The sequence below is a fragment of the Phoca vitulina genome, unplaced genomic scaffold (genome assembly GCF_004348235.1).
Source record: "Phoca vitulina isolate PV1807 unplaced genomic scaffold, GSC_HSeal_1.0 scaffold10, whole genome shotgun sequence".
Classification (NCBI taxonomy): domain Eukaryota; kingdom Metazoa; phylum Chordata; class Mammalia; order Carnivora; family Phocidae; genus Phoca; species Phoca vitulina.
In genome coordinates, this window is record NW_022589713.1 from 22,043,576 (window position 1) to 22,064,093 (window position 20,518).

Here is a 20,518-nt window from a genome sequence, read left to right on the forward strand (position 1 = left end):
AGTCGAACATTCTGACAAATTTAGACTGTTGACCTCAACTTTAACAACGTGGTGGAAGTTTAAGAAGTACATAGTAACCTCACGATTCCTTAAGTATCTCCAGCGACTAGAGTCTGTCCTTGTTCCTCCTAGTCGGCATGTGCCGTGGAAATTTAGGGTTATACCCTACATATTTTAAGCGGAAGCTTGGGACAGTCTGAAACTCAGAAATCCCTGCATACCGATCCAGATGGGTACAATATTTTTAGAGTCTGCAAAGCCCTTTCAGAAATGTATTTTCGGGGCGCCTGGGTGGCTCAGTCACTGAGCGTCTGCCTTCAGCTCAGGTCATGGTCTCAGGATCCTGGGATCGAGTCCCGCATCGGGCTCTCTGCTCAGCGGGAAGCCTGCTTCTCCCTCTCCCACTCCCCCTGCTTATGTTCCCTCTCTCACTGTGTCTCTATCTGTCAAATAAATAAATACAATCTTTAAAAAAAAAAATGTATTTTCAACAAATGCTCTCAACCCCATGAGGTATCATCCCCATTTTACAGGTAAGTGCAATGAAGCCCAGAATGGTAGCGATTTTTATGTACTGAGTAGTCATTTAGGATTTACTATGTGTGAGACAGCACTCTGGATGTAGACAGGACCTTGCCCCTGCTTTTAAGGAGTTTTTGGGAGAGACAGAAATTGGACAGCATGACGTGGTCAGTGCTTTGAAAGGGGCACACACAGGGTGTGCTAAGAAATGAGAAGCTCTCTTAATCTGGTCAGGGGCTGTGGGAAGGCTTTGCCGAGTAAGACAGTAGGGGCATGTGAAAGTATGGGAAGAGGAGGCTGACCCAAGGGACAGCACGTACATAGGCATGAAGGGAAAACGTGGTGCATCTGAGGAAGGACATTTATCCACTGGTTCAAACCATCTGAGCACTTGCCCAGTGCCAGGCTTGTGCTGGGTCATGAGGACCCCACCACCAACCAGACAGGCAACGTCCCTTGCCCTCAAGGAGCTTACGGGTAGAAACAGACAATAAAAACATATAGGGCCCCTGGGTGGCTCAGTCAGTTAAGCGTCTGACTCTTGATCTCAGCTCAGGTCTCAATCTCGAGGTCGTGAGTTCAAGGCCCATGTTGGGTCCCACGGTGGGCGTGGAGCCTACTTAAAACAAATCAAAATAAACAAACAAAAAACGTAAATCAAGTAACAGAATGATTTCAGAGTGGGGAGTACTATAAAGGGAATAACTCAAGGCAGTGAGCTAGAGAAACTGGGAGAAGCCAGTCAGAGATCTCCTCAAGGGGAGACATTAGAGTGTACACCTGATGGCAAGAAACCCCAATCATGGGTGAGGTGAGAGAGGGATTCCAGCAAAGAGCAAGGACAAGGACCCTAACAGGTTGAAGCTGGCTGCACCGGAAGCAGAAAGGAGGCCAGCGTGGCTGAAGCACCGTGGACGAAGGACAAGGCAGGGGGCGATGCAGGCAGGCCCTGTTACCCAAGGCCCTGTAGGCTCTGGTAAGCAATTTGGAGTTCTTCTGAGTGCAGCAAGAAGCCTCTGAAGGGTTTCAAGAGAGGTGGCAGCGCCACTGTTCACTTCCTGGTGTCATGAGTGGAACGGATGCCAGGTAGGAGGCTACTGGCAGCATCTAGGTGAGATGGGTTAGTCTAGACAGTGTGGGGGCACTGGAGGAGAAATGGCTGCATCTGAGATAGATTTTGGAAGCAGAACCGACGGGACCTCCCGCTGGTTTGGACATGGAGCTGTGGGGTCTAGCTCCTCTACTGATCCATTTCCTGGGACCTTCATATGCTGGCGTCCTTCAGCGCCCCTGGCCCTACGTTCTGCTCTTCTCTCCCTACACACTCGCCTTGGGAAACTTTACCAGGTGGATCTTATCGGCTCTCCATGGTTTCTAACACCTTCTACACACAGATCTTTGTCTCCCCTTTAAACGTCTCAGAAATGCAGAGGCCAAGCATTTCCATCTGACATTCCATAGGCACCCCACGCCTAAAACCAGCCCGTCCCCTCCCTCCACCTCTCTCTAATACTTGTGTTCGGAGCAAGAGAGGGCTTCCTGTCAAAGTTCTTTCGCCCCTGGACATGCTAGCAGCCCAACTGGCTAGTAAACAGCAACGCCAGCGCATCGACCTGGATCTGGGTCAGCTGACTCTGAAATCCGTACTCCTACTACGTACTTCTGTAGTTACTTTATCTTCAACTTGTATCATAAAATCTTTATTTTAATTAGTCTCTAGCTATTCACATTTAAGTCAAGAGAAAATATCACTTTATAATAAATATTAATGTAAGGGAAAAAAAGGGCTAGCAAAGTGGTTTATTCTTACAAGTTATTGCTGGAAAAAGTTCTTCAAACAAACCAGTGCAGTGAAAATGCCTTAGAGAAGTATCTGTTTTTCAGATTTCTTCACAACAGTGTTAGGATGTCTCATCTTGGCATTTTTTGCATCTTCGTGTTCTAAAGAGCCACCACTTCCAGGTGACAGTAACTCTTCAGGGTCTATTTTCATTTCCAAGTTTGTGATTTTTTTTTTCAAGAGGCTACTTTAGGGTCGTGAATTGTTTCACTGTCTTTTCACTCTCTCTTTTGAGTTCTTCAATATGGGCATCCAGGCGCTCTAGAATATGATGCGACCTCAGCTCCTCCTCTTCCAAAAATCTGGTAGCTATGGAACCAAGAGGAGATACAGGCAAGGGACACTGGAGGAGAAACAAATTTTGACATACGTAAGTTGAATAGTGTACTTCTCACATACATTTTCATGCTATTTTCTAACCAGAAAAACTACTTTTTCTTCTGAAGAGAGATTTGTTTTTATCCTAATAATAAGACTAATAAAGAAAAAAAAAAAGAAAGAAAGAAGCCATTCTGGAAAAATTAACACAGACCTCTTCCTTTCTGACCCAAATTGTATAAATGTAAAGTGTGACATAAATATATTAGTTATGGGTCTGAAGAATGTCTGTTTAGACTTTGTATAAAGTATACATATAGCCTTTAATAGCCTTTAATACCCCAGAAGAGAGTATACTTAATATCTGTTACTGCAAATTCACTTTTAAAATCTGAATATGTTACTTTGATTTTAAAGCACAGCAAATCTACTGATAACATATTAGATCCCAAGTGAAATCAGTACTTTCTCTCCTCCAAAACCTCAGTCCATAATCCCTCATCTGAAACTCCTGGGGCCATGGTCTATCAGAATCCAGACCTCAGAAAGGTAATGTAGGACATGTACCACACACAGTCCCTCCTCACATGCAGTAGTTATTTCTAGAGTCACCTCAAACACTGAGTTAGTGAATAAAGCATCACTGCTCCTTGGGGAAATACACACACACACACACACACACACACACAAATCATCCTAAAACGATTCATCCTGGTAGAGTCCATTTTCTTTATTTGATAAAAGAGAAAACGAGGGGGCGCCTGGGTGGCTCAGTTGGTTAAGCGACTGCCTTCGGCTCAGGTCATGATCCTGGAGTCCTGGGATCGAGTCCCACATCAGGCTCCCTGCTCAGCGGGGGGTCTGCTTCTCCCTCTGACCCTCCCCCCCTCATGCTCTCTCTCTCTCTCATTCTCTCTCTCTCAAATAAATAAATAAAATCTTTAAATAAAAAAAAAAAGAGAGAGAAAACGAGGTTCAGAAGTTGAAGTGACTTGCCTGAGGCCGTTCGACTAATGGGTGCTAGAACTGGGATTCCAACCCTGTTCACCAGCCCCAGAGCCCACACTCCTGATGCTACACCACACTGTCCCCACCTCCTCCCCTCTCTGGTCACCTCTGTGTGACAGCTGGACAGAAGGGCAGAGTGCCACCTCGGCCAACCTCAGCTGGGAATGTGCAAGTCTAGGGATTCAAATTTTTCACAGCTCTGCACACGACCACAAATGACCGTAGGAGTCCTTCAAGTATTGACAGAAGGTTACAAATAGTTTAGCGAGTAGGCAATTCACAAACACAGAATCCATGATTAATGAGGATCAACCGTATTACCTTACTGGAGTCTGAGGTAATGTCTCATAATCAAACATATTGATATTTCTGAAGTAAAATGCTAAGTAAAATTAAATAAAATCTATACATATTATCACATCAGTTCAGTTCAGGTCAGGTTTTAGTGCCAAGTAAGTTTTGCTGCCAAATGTAGGAAGACAGTTTACAGGACATTTTTGGATTTCAGAATTACATGTAAGTGAAGTGGAGACTTATTTTAAAAATGAAAAGAAAACCTTTCCATGGACTTGTTGGTACATTCAAAAGTCACAAATACTGAGCTTTCACAGGTGTGGGACCCCTAACTGGTGATGGCAATGAATGGCCAGAGGCGAGTGCTTCAAGTCTGCACGGCAGCTGCAGGAACATGGGGCCAGCGCAGTGTCACCCTGTGTGGTACTGAATCCATGTTCTGGATGCGTCAGATGCACTTCCTTCCTCTGCCTCCACCCACCCTCTTTCTCCCTTTCCCACAGTTCCTTCCTTCCTTCTTCACTGTCTAGACCTCAGGACTATCTTGGCATCCAGAGATATTCCTTGAACCAACCATTCTAATACAAAATTGACCCTCTCTGAAAAAGGCAGGAAAGGAATTTCCAATTACGGTTAAAAACAGGCATGGCTATTAACTTTCAGAACTAAGATGCATTTTGAAAAGTAATCATGGCTGAATGTGTCTTCACAAGCAAAATCCTAAGACAGAAAAACATGAGAATAATACAGAGTACTCAAGATAGAGAACTGGTAAGAAACCAACACACGCCATCACCCACCTTTATCCTTCAAATAAAAAATAAAACCAAACTAAATAGACTTAATAAACTAGTAAGATGAGAAAGTTTCCATACCGAAGACATAAACTCTTCTTGGTCATTTACACTCTCAGAGACAGTGTCCGAAGAGTTGGCTTCATTTATATCTAGCACTGAAGGCAAAGAGTTAGCTTTGCACAGAAAGTTAGAAGGCAGAGAGACGGAACTGCAAGGGGTGATCTGAGAACTCAGGGGGCTGAGGACCCTGGACATGGGCTCTATACTATCCAACGCTTGTCGTCTCAGAGAATGAAGACCTGTTTTGCAGTGCTCAGTCTTTATTCCATCATGTCTGTACGGGCCATGGGTTGGCCTGGATAGCAGATTAGAAAACAAAACAAATATAAATTGTAATGACTTTTCTCTTTTAACACAAAACTGTTACAGGAAGTTAAAGGAACTTAAAAATAAAGGCACAAGCTAACCAGTGAAGGCTGTAATTCATAAAAGGAGCAGCCCACTCAGACCCCTTCTTCTATCCGTTCAGGCCCATATCCAATCCCCACTGCCAGGCCCCGGCCCTCACACACGGACAGTACAGCCAGGAAGACAAGCTCCCAGGGAGATGGAGTGTGTCTGGTGCTAGGACAGAGGGAAGTACTGTGCACACGAGATCTGGTGTCAAGGTGGTAGTGGAGGTGAGGTGTCAGCGCGGGCTTTGGTGGGTAGGTAGGAAAACACATAAGCCATATAGTAAGAGCTGAAGCCAGGTGGGTTTTCATGGAATGCTGACTTCTTATGGTAACAGCTCATAATTAATTGACCAAAAATACAAAGGAAGCTTTCTTCATATAAAAAAGCCAATTTCTACTTCCTATGGTATCAGTGGGGGTTCGAGAGGTGGGAGGCAGCATGGAAAGGCTCGGGGGAGGAAGGACATTGTTTACACATACATCCAGAGTGTGTGAAACTAAAACCTGAATAAAAGTGCTTTATAACCCCCCACCACTTTGTAACCTCATAGTAGCTTTACTCGTATACACTGTACTTCAGAGTCAAACATAGGGCTGTTTGAGGAAGATTTAATTTCTGTAAGCCTGAAATTATTCTCAAAGAAATGAGAATTATAATGGTACACATTTTAAGTAAACTGTGAAGAAATTTTACTTGAATTCTGTATTCTTGAACTCAGGTGCTCTGCCGTGTATCGGTTTAAAGATCCTGTCATGGTTTTTTTTGCACATTTGAGTAGAAATTTCCAGCTTAGATTTAGTATCCATCAAATCTTTCTGTAGTTGTTGATTTTCAGACACTAATTTATTTAATGCCTCAATATAATTCTCCTGGAGGTCTGCTAGTGAAATCTCTCTTGCCTAATAAAAAAGAATACTAGAGTTACTTAATTGGTATAAGAATACTTGTGATCTGTGATACCGCTGGTGGGAAATTACATTTTTTTTTTTTTAGTTGTAACTAGTTCATCTATGGCTTTACTTTGGAAAAAGTGACTATTTGTGGTTGGCCCCTCCCCTATGAGAAAACAAGTGTTGTTTCTTACAGTGAATGGGGGTGGAAAATGAGGAGCACGACGGGCTTCCCTGATGTGCCAAGGAAGATCTAAAGAGCCAGAGGAAGGCTGGAACTCAGATTGAGGAGAGCTACAAGAGAGAATCAGAAACAGAAAAAAGAAAGAAAATAGCATCCATGGGTTCTTCCAGAGTATCTATGGAAGAAAATTGAGAGACCTAGTTCAAAGAAAGACATTTGAACAGAGGGTTCTGAAAAGGAATTCCAGCTGGCAGGGACAACTTTTAAATAAGTACTCTCTGGTCTTAAGGACTTTTACATAACATTGGCACCTGTTCTGGTATGTGAAATCAATTTGAAATACATGTAAAACAGCATTCAGGTATAAGGTAGGAATTCCTACTCTAATCTGGTCTGGGTTCTGTGATCATGAATTTTACTTTTCAATTCTAGGTGCTTCCTGGTAATACTACCTGAAAAAACAGTAGTCTGGACCATTTTTTTTTTTCTAATGACGAAATATTTTGTTAGCATTCTGAAAAATTATGGTAATTTTCTTTGGAATTTAATATGATGTTTACCTTGGTCTTTTCTGTAAAGAATTTTCTGAAAATAAGCTGGTCAAGGTGGTTTAACAAACAGAATTAAAACATACACTTTAAAATGTAGCCTTCGACTACTGGTGTGCTGGTAGTGACAATAAGTTACAAAATTTTTCAGTAAGTTGTCAATGCCAGTTAAAATCTCAAAAAAAAAAAATTGCAGGACATAGGAGTTAAATTACAAACTACTGTTGATTTTTTAAAGGTGGCAAATAATTTTATCAGAGCTACTGCTTTCATTATTAAGATAATTAGATAATTTCATTAAAATTGTTACTTAATCCAAAAACATTCATTTGTAAAAGTAATTCCACCTTCCTAGGTGGTAAAATGCAAAAAGGAACTTTCTAAAAATTATACTTAATACATACAACATGTTGGGGCGCCTAGGTGGCTCAGATGGTTAAGCGTCTGCCTTCAGCTCAGGTCATGATCCCAGGGTCCTGGGATCGAGCCCCGCATCAGGCTACTGACTCAACGGGAAGCCTGCTTCTCGCCCCCGCTCTGCCTCTTGGCCCCCCCCACCCGCCTCTCCCCCTGCTCATGCTCTCTCTCTCTCTGTATCTCAAATGAATAAAATCTTAAAAAAAAATACATACAACATGTTCACACTGTGTGTAATTTCAAAACCAGAGGAAGTTTAAAATGCTTGATGGGATTTTGACCAGCCAGAGTCTGATATTTGATGTCATTAAATATATATTTTTAAAAAGACAGTGCTTTGCTTTTGCCAGGCATCTTTTAAAGTTTTCTCAAATTTATTATTTGATTAACAACAATTAAAGAAAAATTAATGTGAGAGGTAATATAAAAATTATGTGCCAAGCACACGCTGGGCTGTGTGAAAAAAGGACAGGATTATCACTGTTAGATGGGATTTCAGGAGAAATTAAGCTCAACGGAATCTCCGGTCATAGTCTGGTTTAAGCACCCCTAGGAGTTCCCAACTCTTAAATATGAACAGATAATCACTGCATAAGATTCTCTCGATCAGGTATTGCCAGCCAAATCCTGAGCCTTTTGAAGATTCTGTGGTGTAAATCAGGTTGGTTCTTGGCTTTCTCCATACTAGCTTCATATTGGCTTTATAGGGGCAAATAAAATTATCTTTCTTCCTTCCTTCCTTCCTCCGACTTCCCCCTTATAAAGGGCTTAGCTGCTTTCTCCTCTCCTCTGGTTCCCATCCCTTGTGGGTTTGCACTTAAAAAAATCCTCTCATTATATTTTTAGAGGGATTTGGGAAGGAGCAAGATTAGATGCATACTTTCACCTGCCACCTTAAATGACAACATAATAAATCATAGTATAGATAGCCACAGATTAACCATCCCTCTAGAGGCTAACATTTAGTTTACTTCAAAATTTTGTACATTGCAAATAACACAAAATGACCATTTCAGCACATTTGCTCCTATAGGATGGGTTCTTTGGGAATGCAAACTGATTTGACCTTTCTGGAGAACTACTCTGCAGTAATTATCAAAATCAGAAATGCACATGACCCAGAAGTTTATACACTATATATATTTACAAGTTTAATGGATATTGCTAAATTGTCCTCTAGAAAGGCTATACCAATTCACTTTCTCATTAACAGAGCATGAGAGCCTGTTGCCCTATATCCTTGCCAATATTAGCTACATTCATTTTTAAAAATCATTGTCAAGCCAGTTAGCAAAAAAGTACTTAGTTTTGATTATTAAGGATGCTGAACAGCTTTTCTTGTTCACTGGACTTTTGCATTACTTCTATGAATTATCTCTGTTCTTTGTCCATTTTTCTACTGGATTCCAATCTTTTTATTATCTTTCCAGGAAATCCTTATATTAATATATTAACTTTTGTCTATTTATAGATTGTTTCCCCCAGTCTATTAGTCTTTTTTATAGGGTATTTTGCCATCCACAAATTTTACATTTTTATTTCATAAGATTGTTTATGTTGTAAAATTCTTTATGGTTTCATATGGCTAAGAGAATCTTTTTGTCCCAAAAGATTATAAAAATAGTCCCCGATACTGTATTCATTTAACGTTTTGCACTTTCTCCCTCCCCAGCCTCCATAATCCATGACTGTGAATTTAAAACTACTTAGTAGTGAATAGGGCTGCTGTGTAGCCTACGTCTCTGGTGGCACAGAGTCTCTGGAAATGCAGAAAGAAAAAACTTCTACAATCTTTGGGCATTACATCTAAAAAAATGTATGTACTTTAATTTAAAATAGGTCAGAATAGATGGGTCATTTTGCAAATTATAAGAATTTTATAACAAAATAGCTAAAAGGCCATCCATACCATTTACGAACTCACTGTTAACTGACCATGTTCTGCCCGTTTCACAGGAGCCGGCACACACCTCTTACCCCCCCAACTAGTTTACTCTCCATCTCTTAAAGGCAAGAATTCTTACTCATCCTTGCATACATTACATTGCCTGTGAAAATACTTTCAACACAAAAGATTCTAGAATATTTGACTAAACGAATTATATCTTATAGAAATATAATTAAAACCAAATCATGTAAAAGACGATATACTTTATAAGAAAAAGGTATTATGAACATAATAATTCTAACAATAATAATAGCACCTAACATTTATTGTGCACTTACTAAATGCCAGGCACTATGCTAAGCACTTTATATACATGCTCCCTACTAAGAACATAGACTGTACATGTATTTTGTCATATACATAATATAAAAAAATCTCCCAGTTGCTGAAGTGGAGAGTGATATTTTGCTCACTGCCATCATTGTCTTGACTTCTTTTTATTTGAGCAAGTTTCTGCAGAAGGATCATTCCATAGTTTGATCTTAACTCGCTCTTTACAACATCAATATTTACAAAGTGATTTCTTTAAAAGGCCTGGATAATAGAAAAACTTAAGTTTCTTATTTGTGGAACATAAGGAATAACATGGAGGACATTAGGAGAAGGAAGGGAAAAATGGGGGGGGGGAATTGGAGGGAGAGATGAACCATGAGAGACTATGGACTCTGAGAAACAAACAGGGTTTTAGAGGGGAGGAGGGGAGGAGGGGAGGGGGGATTGGTTAGCCCAGTGATGGGTATTAAGGAGGGCACGTACTGCATGGAGCACTGGGTGTTATACGAAAACAATGGATCGTGGATCACTACATCAAAAACTAATGATGTATTGTATGGTGACTAACATAACATAATAAAATTAAAAAAAAAAGAAAAACTTAAGTTTCTATTATGTACCTCGTGTAAACCCAATTCCAATTTCATCACCATTTCAGAGAGATGACGATTTTCTAACTTGAGTGACTCCATCTGATCCAAAATCTCCTGAGAAGGGAAAAGCAGAAAAAACAAATAAATGCACCTACAAAATTTTTCCATGTATAATTTTCCTTATCTTCATTCATATATATATATATTAATATATTAATAAATATATAACATATTTATATATAAATACCTTTCTAAAAAGATTTTTTAGGGGTGCCTGGATGGCTCAGTCAGTTAAGGTCCTGGGATCGAGCCCTGAGTCAAGCTCCCTGCTCAGCAGGGAGTCTGCTTCTCCCTCTGTCCCTCCCCGCCACTCATGCACGTGCACTCTCTCTCTCTCAAAGAAATAAAATCTTCAAAAAATAAAAAGTAAAAAGATTTTTTAAAAAAGGGTGTCAAGATGTATTAACACACATGAATTTAAAATATTCTAAGAAGATGAATGAGTTCAGGGCTCCTGGGTGGCTCAGTCTGTTAAGCAGCTGACTCTTGATTTTGGCTAAGGTCACGATCTCAGGGTCCTGAGATGAAGCCCCATGTTGGGGCTCTGTGCTCAGTGGGACGTCTGCTTGAGATTCTCTCCCTCTGCCCCTCTCCCTGCTCATGCTCTCTCTCAAATAAATAAATAAATCTTAAAAAAAAAAAAAAATGAACGAGTTCCCTGATCAATTCCTCCCACTCTCCAGTGTTAGCCTCCTCTCATGTGGTTTCCACCTCCAACATCATATGGACTGCACTCCTTTCACAAGAGAATACAGACATACCTCAGAGATGTTGCGGGTTCAATCCCAGAGCACCGAAATAAAGCAAGTATCACAATAAAATGAGTCGAATACTTTGGTATCCCAGTGCATATAAAAGTTATGTTTACACTATACTGTAGTCTATTAAGTGTGCAATAGCATTACGTCTAAAAAAATGTATGCACTTTAATTTAAAAATACTTTTTTGCTAAAAAATGCTAACCATCACCTGAGCTTTCAGTGAGTTGTAATTACTGATCACAGATTACCATACAAATATAATAATGAAAACGTTTGAAATATTGTGAGAATTACCAAAATGTGATACAGAGACATGAAGTGAGCAAATGCTGTTGGAAAAATGGTGCTGACTGACTTGCTCATCACAGGGTTGTCACAAACCTTCAATTTGTGAAAAATGTAACACCTGCAATGCGCAATAAAGCAAAGTGCAGTAAGACCAGGTGTGCCTGTAACTTACTCTCCCTCCTCATTCTCCTCAGCTGTATGCTCCACCATTCCTACTTGAAAAAGGCTCCTGCCTTCTTTGGTTTCCTGCTTCCTTTGTGAAAACTATCTAGTTTTCTTCCTTATTGCTACTTTTTTTTAGCTCTATTCCAACACCCTTTTACCCTAAATAAGTAGTTTCCTAAGTGTGGTTCAATCTCTGTCTTCATCTCTATGCTTTCTCACCACATTTTCTAAGTCTCTCAGGGTGTTTCAAATGCCCACTCCATGCAGAGATGCCCACAGCCAGATGTCTCACCCCGATTTTAATCTTGAACTCCAGGTCTTCTGTGGAATTGACTATTAGATATTTCCATACAAACGTCCAGCCTTAATCTCAAACCAGTGTCTGCTCCACCAGCTTCCCTATTTTGTGTTACTTTCAAACAAATTCCATATCTGCCCTAACCTGCTCCCTATCTTTTTCTCTATTTCACTAAAGGGCATCACTTTCTACTCAGTTGCCTACGTTGCAATCCTGAGTGACATCTTCCCCTAACTCTGTCTAACTCGCCCTCCCTGTCCAATCAAATGCAAAGCCCAGTCGATTTTACCAGCCACATCTCAGCATTCCTGCATTTCCCTCTACCTCCCCTGCCCACTGCTCAGGCCACCATCTTACTGCTGTAAGAGTATCTGAGTGGTCTCTCTGCCTCCTTGCTCATTCTCCGTATCACCACCATAGAGACCCTTGATGCCTGCTTACAGCCATTCTCTACTGGCCTCAAGAGAACACTAAGCCCTTCCCACCCCGGCAGGGTCCCAGGAGCCAGTCCCTGCTTCTCAGTTCCACCCCTTGCTGCACTCACCCCGTGCGGACTCTAGTCTGTCCCAGTGAACACATCACACTCCCGCTGTGCACGACAGACACGCCTCTCTACTCTGTACTCACTCTCACCTCCCCACCAATCCTCACAGAATGCTTGTGAACCAGCACACCTCAGCCCACAGCAGGAGTCTAATAAAAATTTGCTTAATTAAATACTATGGAAATTATATCTGTACTGAATTCCATGTTCAAAAACACTTCAGATGAAGAGTTTTTGTTCAAGCTTCACCTTATGTTCTACGGCTTTTTCTTCTGCCTTTTGTATCTCTGCCTTGAGTCGCTTTTCCATGTCAGAGGACGAGCTTTTGGTGGAAGCAATAGTGATGTCTCGCTGGTGTAACTCCCGAGTTAGCTGTGAGATTTCCATCTTCATTCCTTCTAATGCAGAACTATAACTTTGTTCAGCCTGTAAAATCTGTTCTTTCAACTACAAAGAAACAGAAAGGAAAGCGTAAAGAACAAAGAGAAAGCATGTAGACAGATAAATATGTTAATAGTTAAAAATAATAAGGCAATTTTTACCTTACCCCAAGACATGAATTTTTTCCTTGATTAAGCTCTACAGAAAATTAGCAATTTACCAAGTTGTATGTCTACATGGAAGGTCAGATGGCTAACCCCACAATAATTTATTAATCTCAAAACAGGGAGAGATGGGTTAATTGAATGCTGAGAACCTGTGTCAAAGTCCATGTACACATTATTTAGAGGACAGCAACTGTGACCTTAATTCTTTCTTTTTTAGTTGCAAAGCTAACAATTTTGTGTATATGGCTTCCTTGTCCACAGAAGACAAAAGAAAGGTAAGAGGAAGAAAGAAGCCAGAAGTAATCTCAAGTAATAAAAATTATGAGTCAACAAACACAGCAGCCAGGGCCCATTAATGTAGAGTAGAGACAAACAGCTCCACATACCTCAACAGCCAATGAGGATATTAACTAGACCAAGGCACAGAATACATATCCATGACCACCTTCAGTCAATAAGAAAATACTAAATGCTAGTTCATATAATATCTTTTTGAAAGCAAAAGAGTGTAAATCTTTTAGAACGTTTAAAATAAAGCTTAGAGTTCAAAGAGGATAGGGTTCAATTCCCTTGAAAACATTTATATGGCATCCCTGAGGATGACAAAGACTTTCCCTAAGCACATTCTGGGTGCATGTCTACTCCTGAATATCAAGTGGCTCCTTGGCCCACATTTTTCTCTCATTAAATATAACTCCTATGACCTCCCAACCCACAGCTCAGTCCATATATATATACAACTTGGCGACTGCAGGTAGGCAGATTTTTACCTTCTTAATCTCTGCCCTGTACTCATTGTTATGTACTTCCATCTTCTTCAATTCTTCATATTTTTCCATTAGTTCTTGGCTCAGTTGTTTACATGTTGCACTCACAGACTCCAAGCTGTATATATGACAAAAATATGATCACATACTTCAAACAAAAACCCTGAAGCACACAGATTCAATTATCTAACTTATCTTTTGGTGTCCAAGAATTATCTTAAACATCACCTCCCACCCCAAATTAAAACTCATTTCCAATTTCCTCATCACCAGAGGCAACCAAATCCAATTCCAACTTTTGGGGATACTTTTGATTTCTGTGTTTACCTATACTCTTTCCCTCTGCTTAAAAAATTTAACTGGTTATAAAATTCTAAAGATTACAGTAACTTCACTACTTTTCTCTCTCAAATTGTGTAAGAGTTACCATCATAATTTTAATCTTCACCATACTTAATTACAATTCCACCCTACACAGCTTCCACCTTGTCACCCTTACTTAAGAATCAATCCCTCAGCAGATACGAGAACCTCAGGAAACCATAACTCTTTTTTTTTTTTAAAGATTTTATTTATTCATTTGAGAGAGAGCGAGAGGGAATGCATGAGCATGAGCAGGCGGAAGGGGGAAAGGGAGAGGGAAAAGCAGGCTCCCTGAGCAGGGAGCCCCAAGTGGGGCTCCATCCCAGGAACCTGGGATCATGACCTGAGCCGAAGGTAGACGCTTAACCGACTGAGCCACCCAGGCACCCCAAACCATAACTCTCTTATCTCACCACTCATTTCTGTTAATAAAATTATTTTGCTCCTTTCTCAAGGAATATTTTGTTCAAACTAAACAACACAAACTGTCTAAAATGGGTTCCTTTTTCTATTTGCCTTTTGATAGAAAAAATATTTTTAAAGACATTGTTTATTACTGAACACTGGTGTATGTTTCCATTTATTTCAATTTTACCTATTTCTAAATATCCTAGAATGCTCATTTATTTGGTACTTAGTATGTCAGTACAGTGTGTCAAACACTGAGGCAGAGAGAGAAGAAGAATTATAGATACTCCTGTCCTAGCTACAGATGGGAAAATTGGGGCTCAAAGAGGCTAAGGATCTAAGGTCACACTGCAAGTCAGAAAGAAGAGGTAGGTCTCTAAGCCTGAAGGGAGCACAGTAAAACATACCTACGTGTAAGATACTAAAAAGTCAATCAATGGAAAATCTATGATAGAAAATGTAAATTTTAGTTCCAATGTCAAAAAGAATAATAAGCTTTGCAGAGCTTGGGTGCCTCAGTCAGTTAATCAAGACTCTTGATTTTGGCTCAGGTCATTATCTCAGGGTTGTGAGATCAAGCCCCACGTCAGGCTCCACACTGAGCATGAACCCTGCTTAAGATTCTCTCTCTCCCTCTCCCTCTGCTCCTCCCTGTTGACACTCATGCTCTCTTGCTCTCTCTCTCTCAGAAGGAAGGAAGGAAGGAAGGAAGGAAGGAAGGAAGGAAGGAAGGAAGGAAGGAAAGGAGGGAGGGAAGAAGGAAGGACGAGCTTTATTTTATTCAGTTTGAAGTGTATACATCTTGGGGCACCTGGATGGTTCAGTTGGTCAAGCGTCTACCTTCATCTCAGGTCATGACCCCAAGGTCCTGGGATCAAGCCAGGCGTCGGGCTCCCTGCAGAGTGGGGAGTCTGCTTCTCCTTCTCCCTCTGCCTCTCTCCCCAGCTTATGCTCTCTCTCACTCACTCTTTCTCTCTCCCTCTCTCAAATAAACAAAATCTTTAAAAATAAATTTAAAAAATGTACACATCCACCTCAATAATGATAACCAAGAATATCTTAAGTATTCCAAGGTGCAAAACAAATAAAGCAAAAAACCGTATGTGCATGCAAAAAACCGTATGTAAAAAAAAAATACCTGGTGGTTTCCAAAAACAGAAATAAAAAGTAAAAAATGTATTACTTAAAGATAAACTTAAAAGGGTAAAATAGCAATATTTTTATTCTTTGTTTGCCTAAAGGCTAATAGTTCATATATTTTAAAATCTTTTACATACAGAAAATGTTAGTGTACAAACGACATGTTTAAAACAAAATATCAACCTCTTCCCAGTCACAGAGTTTAGAAGTACGACAAACAAAAGTTCCCAAGTATGATGATGAAGCAAGTGAACTGGGTATGCTCTAGTATAGATCAGGATTTCACTAGCACCCACAGAAATAATCAGCAGCGCTTCGGGACAGAAGAAAGGAGCGCCATGTGCCCAGTGTGCCCTTGCTGAGAGCAGCCCCAGCCTAACTGAAGACGTTCTACACAGGCAAAATGTAAAATTAAAATTAGTACAGTCAGTACAGACAACTCTTTTGAAGAACTTGATTTTGAAGGACAGCAGAGAAATATGGAAATGACAGGGATATAGGATTCAAGGACGGTTTTAATCTTTTCCCAATATGGGAAATATTAAAGCCTACTTTATACCAGTGGGAATAATTCAGCAGAAAGGAAGAACTTGAACAAACAAAAAGTAAAAAAAAAAAAAAAAAAGGAAGAACTTGATGATATAAAAAGAAAATAAAAAACTGTGCAAACAGGACACAAGTGAAGTCTTAGGGGAACAGACATGTCATCCATCAACTCCTGCACTCTAAACAGACTATAGGCACAGACGCACGCAGACTGGGAGATTTGGGGGTAGAAAAATTAGGAAGCTCTCCTTTCACTGCTTCTGTTTTCTCAGTGAAATAAGAAGTTAGGCTACCCGTGGATGCTAGAGAAAAAACCTTATTTTTTCACTAAGACTATTTTTTTTAAAGATTTTATTTATTTATTTGAGAGACAGAGAGCGAGCACAAGAAGGGAGAGGAGCAGAGGGAGAGGGAGCCCTCGCTGAGCGTAGAGCCAGATGCAGGGCTCCATCTCATGACCCTGAGATCATGACCTGAGCCGAACTCAAGAGTCAGTTGCTTAACCAACTGAACCATGCAGGCACCCCCTTCACTACGATTATTACGTTAGTTTACTTTATCAATATGACGATCAAAAATCATTTTTAACAACTTGAACACTCTTGAAATGTGTATGTAATTATCTACCTGCCTTCCAAACGAGTCACCTCTGCCTGCAGAAGTTCTTCACTACTGTGGGTGAAATCCAGCTGGGATAGCATGTTGCCTAAGTCCCCCTGCTCTTGCAAGGTGTACCTCCTTCCTGCCTGTGACTCCTCCAGTGACCTAAAGACAGAGGAGAACTGTTAAAGGCTTCTGATCTTTGTAAATAAAACAATGCATAATCAGTGTGTATTTCCCAATTGTTTTTGGTAATGAAACGCTTTGGAACTCTTCAGCTTGTCTCCTGCTTCATGAAAAGAACACTTGGGAGAGTAAAGAGGCATTAGATGATGCTTCTCAAAAAAGTCAGCAGCAGTTTACTCCTTTCTCAACTGGGATTTGGCCTGTTTTTCAAGGGAAAAAGACAAAACGACAAAACTTTTGTTTCCACTTGATACCTTGAGCCAAAGAAACTGAAAAGTTACAGGAAAGTTCTGCCAAGAATAGAAATGTGTATCAGACTTAAATCAAGCAAAAGGAGCATAGCTCCTTCTATTACTTTCTACTACAAGCCTCACGAAAATAACTCATATTTAGAAATATAATGAGTTTTAGGATTTTTTTTTTAAATGAGCTATCTCAATAGCTGGCTTATTAATGATGCTGATGATAAGCAGCTACTTATCATGACCTATTCTACCAAGAAAGGGAGGCCTTCCAGGAAACATGGACTACAATTCCTTTCACATTTGGAGTTTCACCAACAGTACAGATTGACCAAGTGGTTTCTACTTTCTAAACATTACAGTCTTTTGGTTAGGGACCCAAACTGGATGCAGAAAAAAAACTAACCACACAAAATCTTATAACACTATAAAAATTTAACTCAGAAATTAAAAGTGAATAAGAAAACCCATAATGTGATCAAACACAAAATTATGAATACATAATATTAACACTGGTGCTCAATGGCAAACCACCAAGTGGATATAATTAATACTTAAGATTAAATAAAAAATAATAATAATAAGACTAAATATACCTTAGGGCCTCTATTGTGTGTTGAGTGTCAGTTGGCTTTAACTTTGCTTGTAGCTTCTCCTTTTGCATTCTTTCCTCATGCATGAAGTTTTCTTGAGACTGAAGAGCTGCTTTCAATTCTCTCTTTTCTTCCTGGAGAATCTGCAAAATACTCAGAAAAAAAGTCAGATGTTATCACAATTTTTCTATTTCATAAGAAAAGGAAGCCAGGGAGTCAGACTATAATAGGTACAATATTAATAAGGCTATCAATGTCTGATCCATTAGCTACAGAGTAGGGAAGAAACCATGGATTCTTGAACATAGTTCAAGGTTAATTTTTTTTTAAGTTCTTATTTAAATTCTAGTTAGTTAACAAATGGTGTTGGGAAAACTGGACAGCCACACGCAGAAGCATGAAACTGACTACTTTCTTACACCATCTATGAAAATAAACACAAAATGGATGAAAGACCTAAATGTGAGACAGGAATCCATCAAAATCCTAGAGGAGAACACAGGCAGCAACCTCTTCAACCTTGGCTGCAGCAACTTCTTGCTAGACATGTCTCCAAAGGAAAGAGAAACAAAAGCAAATATGAACTATCGGGACTTTTTGCTTTTGCAAAGCTTTTGCACAGCAAAGGAAACAGTGAACAAAACCAAAAGACAACTGACAGAATGGGAGAAGATACTTGCAAATGATGTATCAGATAAAAGGGCTAGTATCCAAAATCTATAAAGAACTTATCAAACTCAACACCCAAAAAACAAAATATCCAGCCAAGAAATGGGCAGAAGACATGAACAGACATTTCTCCAAAGAAGACATACAAATGGCCAACAGACACGTGAAAAAATGTTCAACATCACTCAGCATCAGGGAAATAAGGAAATCAAAACCTCAATGAGATACTACTGTACACCGGTAAGAAGAGCTAAAATTAACAAGTCAGGCATCAACAGATGTTGGAGAGGATGTGGAGAAAGGGGAACCCTCTTACACTGTTGGTGGGAAGGCAAACTGGTGTAGCCACTTTGGAAAACAGTATGGAGGTTCCTCAAAAAGTTAAAAATAGAGCAACCCTATGACCCAATAATTGCATTACTAGGTATTTATCCAAAGGATACAAACATGGTGATTCGAAGGAGCACATGCATCCCAATGTTTATAGCAGCAATCTCCACAAGAGCCAAAATATGGGAAGAGCCCAGATGTCCACTGACAGATGAATGGATAAAGAAGATGTAGTGTGTGTACACACACACACACACACACACACACACACACACACCAGAATATTACTCAGCCATCAAAAAGAATGAAATCTTGCCATTTGCAATAATGTGGATGGAACTAGAGGGTATTATGCTAAGCAAAATAAGTCAGCCAGAGAAAGACAAATACCATATGATTTCACTCATATGTGGAATTTAAGAAACAAAACAGATGAACATAGGAGAAAGGAAAGAAAAATAAAATAAGATGAAAATACAGAGGGAGGCAAACCATAAGAGACACTGAACTCTAGGAAACAAACTGAGGGTTGCTGGAGGGGAGGCAGATGGAGGGATAGGGTAACTGGGTGATGGGCATTAAGGAAGGCACGTGATGTAATGAGCATTGGGTGTTATATGCAACTGACGAAGCACTAAATTCTACCTCTGAAACTAATAAAAAATAAATTTAAAAAATTCTAGTTAGTTAACATATAATTTAATATTGGTTTCAGGAGCAGAATTCAGTGATTCATCACTTACATATAACACCCAGTGCTCATCACAAGTGTCCTTCTTAATGCCCATCACCCAAGTATCCCTTCCCCCCCGCCCACCTCCCCTCCAGCAACCCTTAGTTTGTTCTCTATCTTTTAAGAGTTTATGGTTTGCCTCCCTCTCTTTTTTTCCCCCTTCCCCTATGTTCATCTGTTTTGTTTCTTAAATTCCACGTATGAGTGAAATCATGGTATTTGTCTTTCTCTGACTTATTTAGCTTAGCATAATACACTCTAGTTCCATCCATGTCATTGCAAATGGCAAGATTTCATTTTTTTGATGGCTGGGTAATATTCATTCCACTGTCTATATATACACCACATCATCTTTATCCATTCAGTTGATGGACTTTTGGGCTAATTAGTTTCTCTTAAAAACATGCATACACATATTTCCCCAACTGTAGTAATTTTAAAACAAACCTCTAATAGTTCTTCAGATTCCCTCAATTTTTCTTCTTTTTGCCGCTGCTCTTGCATAACAGACATATTGGTTCCAACCAAGTCATTGACCCTCATGGTGAGGCGCTCTATTTCCAATTCATTGGCACAGATAGTGTCATTGGCCCGCTCCAGCTTACTGCTCAGGTGCTGAATTTCCGACTGGCTGGACAGCTCCACAGACTCTAATTTCTGTTTCCGATTGACAAGCTGAGCCTAGAAACACAGATTACCAATAGATAGAAGTGAAATAATAAAAGAACAATTGATGAATAAGGAAGACTAAAATAAAACTGAGTTTTACTTCCATAAAAATGTAAAGCATTAGCTCATTTATAATAACCCACTAATGACCCAAAAAAACAAAAAACCTCTCATGATAAAAACTGGGAATAGAAGGGAACTTTCTTAACTTGCTAAAGATGATCTAAAAACACTGTACAGCTAAAATCATACTTAATAATGAGAAACTCAAAGCTTTCTCACTAAGATCAGGTACAAGTCAAGGACATCCCCTCTCACTACTCCTTTTTAATATCAACTGGATGTCCTTGCTAATGCAATAAGGCAAGAAAAGGAAATAAAAGGTATACAGATTGGGAAGGAAGACATAAAGCTGCCTTTGCTCAAGGATAACATGATCGTCTATGTGGAAAATCTGAAAGAATCAACAACAAAAAACCCTCCTGGAAGATTCCTCAAAAATTAAAAATAGAACCCTACC

General features: G+C 39.8%; 1 protein-coding gene across 9 annotated transcripts in view; it reads right to left on the reverse strand.

The window, feature by feature from the left end:
• Window positions 1-1,114: 1,114 nt before the first annotated feature.
• Window positions 1,115-20,518, reverse strand: part of CEP63 (centrosomal protein 63) — a 59,250-nt gene continuing 39,846 nt past the window's right edge. For 4 of the 9 annotated variants that reach the window (XM_032408655.1, XM_032408653.1, XM_032408654.1 and 1 more), the window contains exons 7-15: window positions 19,777-20,010; window positions 17,601-17,740; window positions 16,604-16,741; window positions 13,523-13,637; window positions 12,454-12,651; window positions 10,116-10,202; window positions 5,929-6,134; window positions 4,858-5,134; window positions 1,115-2,705 (exon numbers count right to left, since the gene is read on the reverse strand). In XM_032408655.1, the coding sequence (XP_032264546.1) occupies window positions 2,547-2,705; window positions 4,858-5,134; window positions 5,929-6,134; window positions 10,116-10,202; window positions 12,454-12,651; window positions 13,523-13,637; window positions 16,604-16,741; window positions 17,601-17,740; window positions 19,777-20,010 (1,554 nt within the window). In that variant the 3' untranslated portion in view covers window positions 1,115-2,546. Of the gene's footprint in view, window positions 2,706-4,857; window positions 5,135-5,928; window positions 6,135-10,115; window positions 10,203-12,453; window positions 12,652-13,522; window positions 13,638-16,603; window positions 16,742-17,600; window positions 17,741-19,776; window positions 20,011-20,518 lie in introns of those variants that run through there. The other 5 variants (XM_032408657.1, XM_032408658.1, XM_032408660.1 and 2 more) reach the window with 3 other exon arrangements.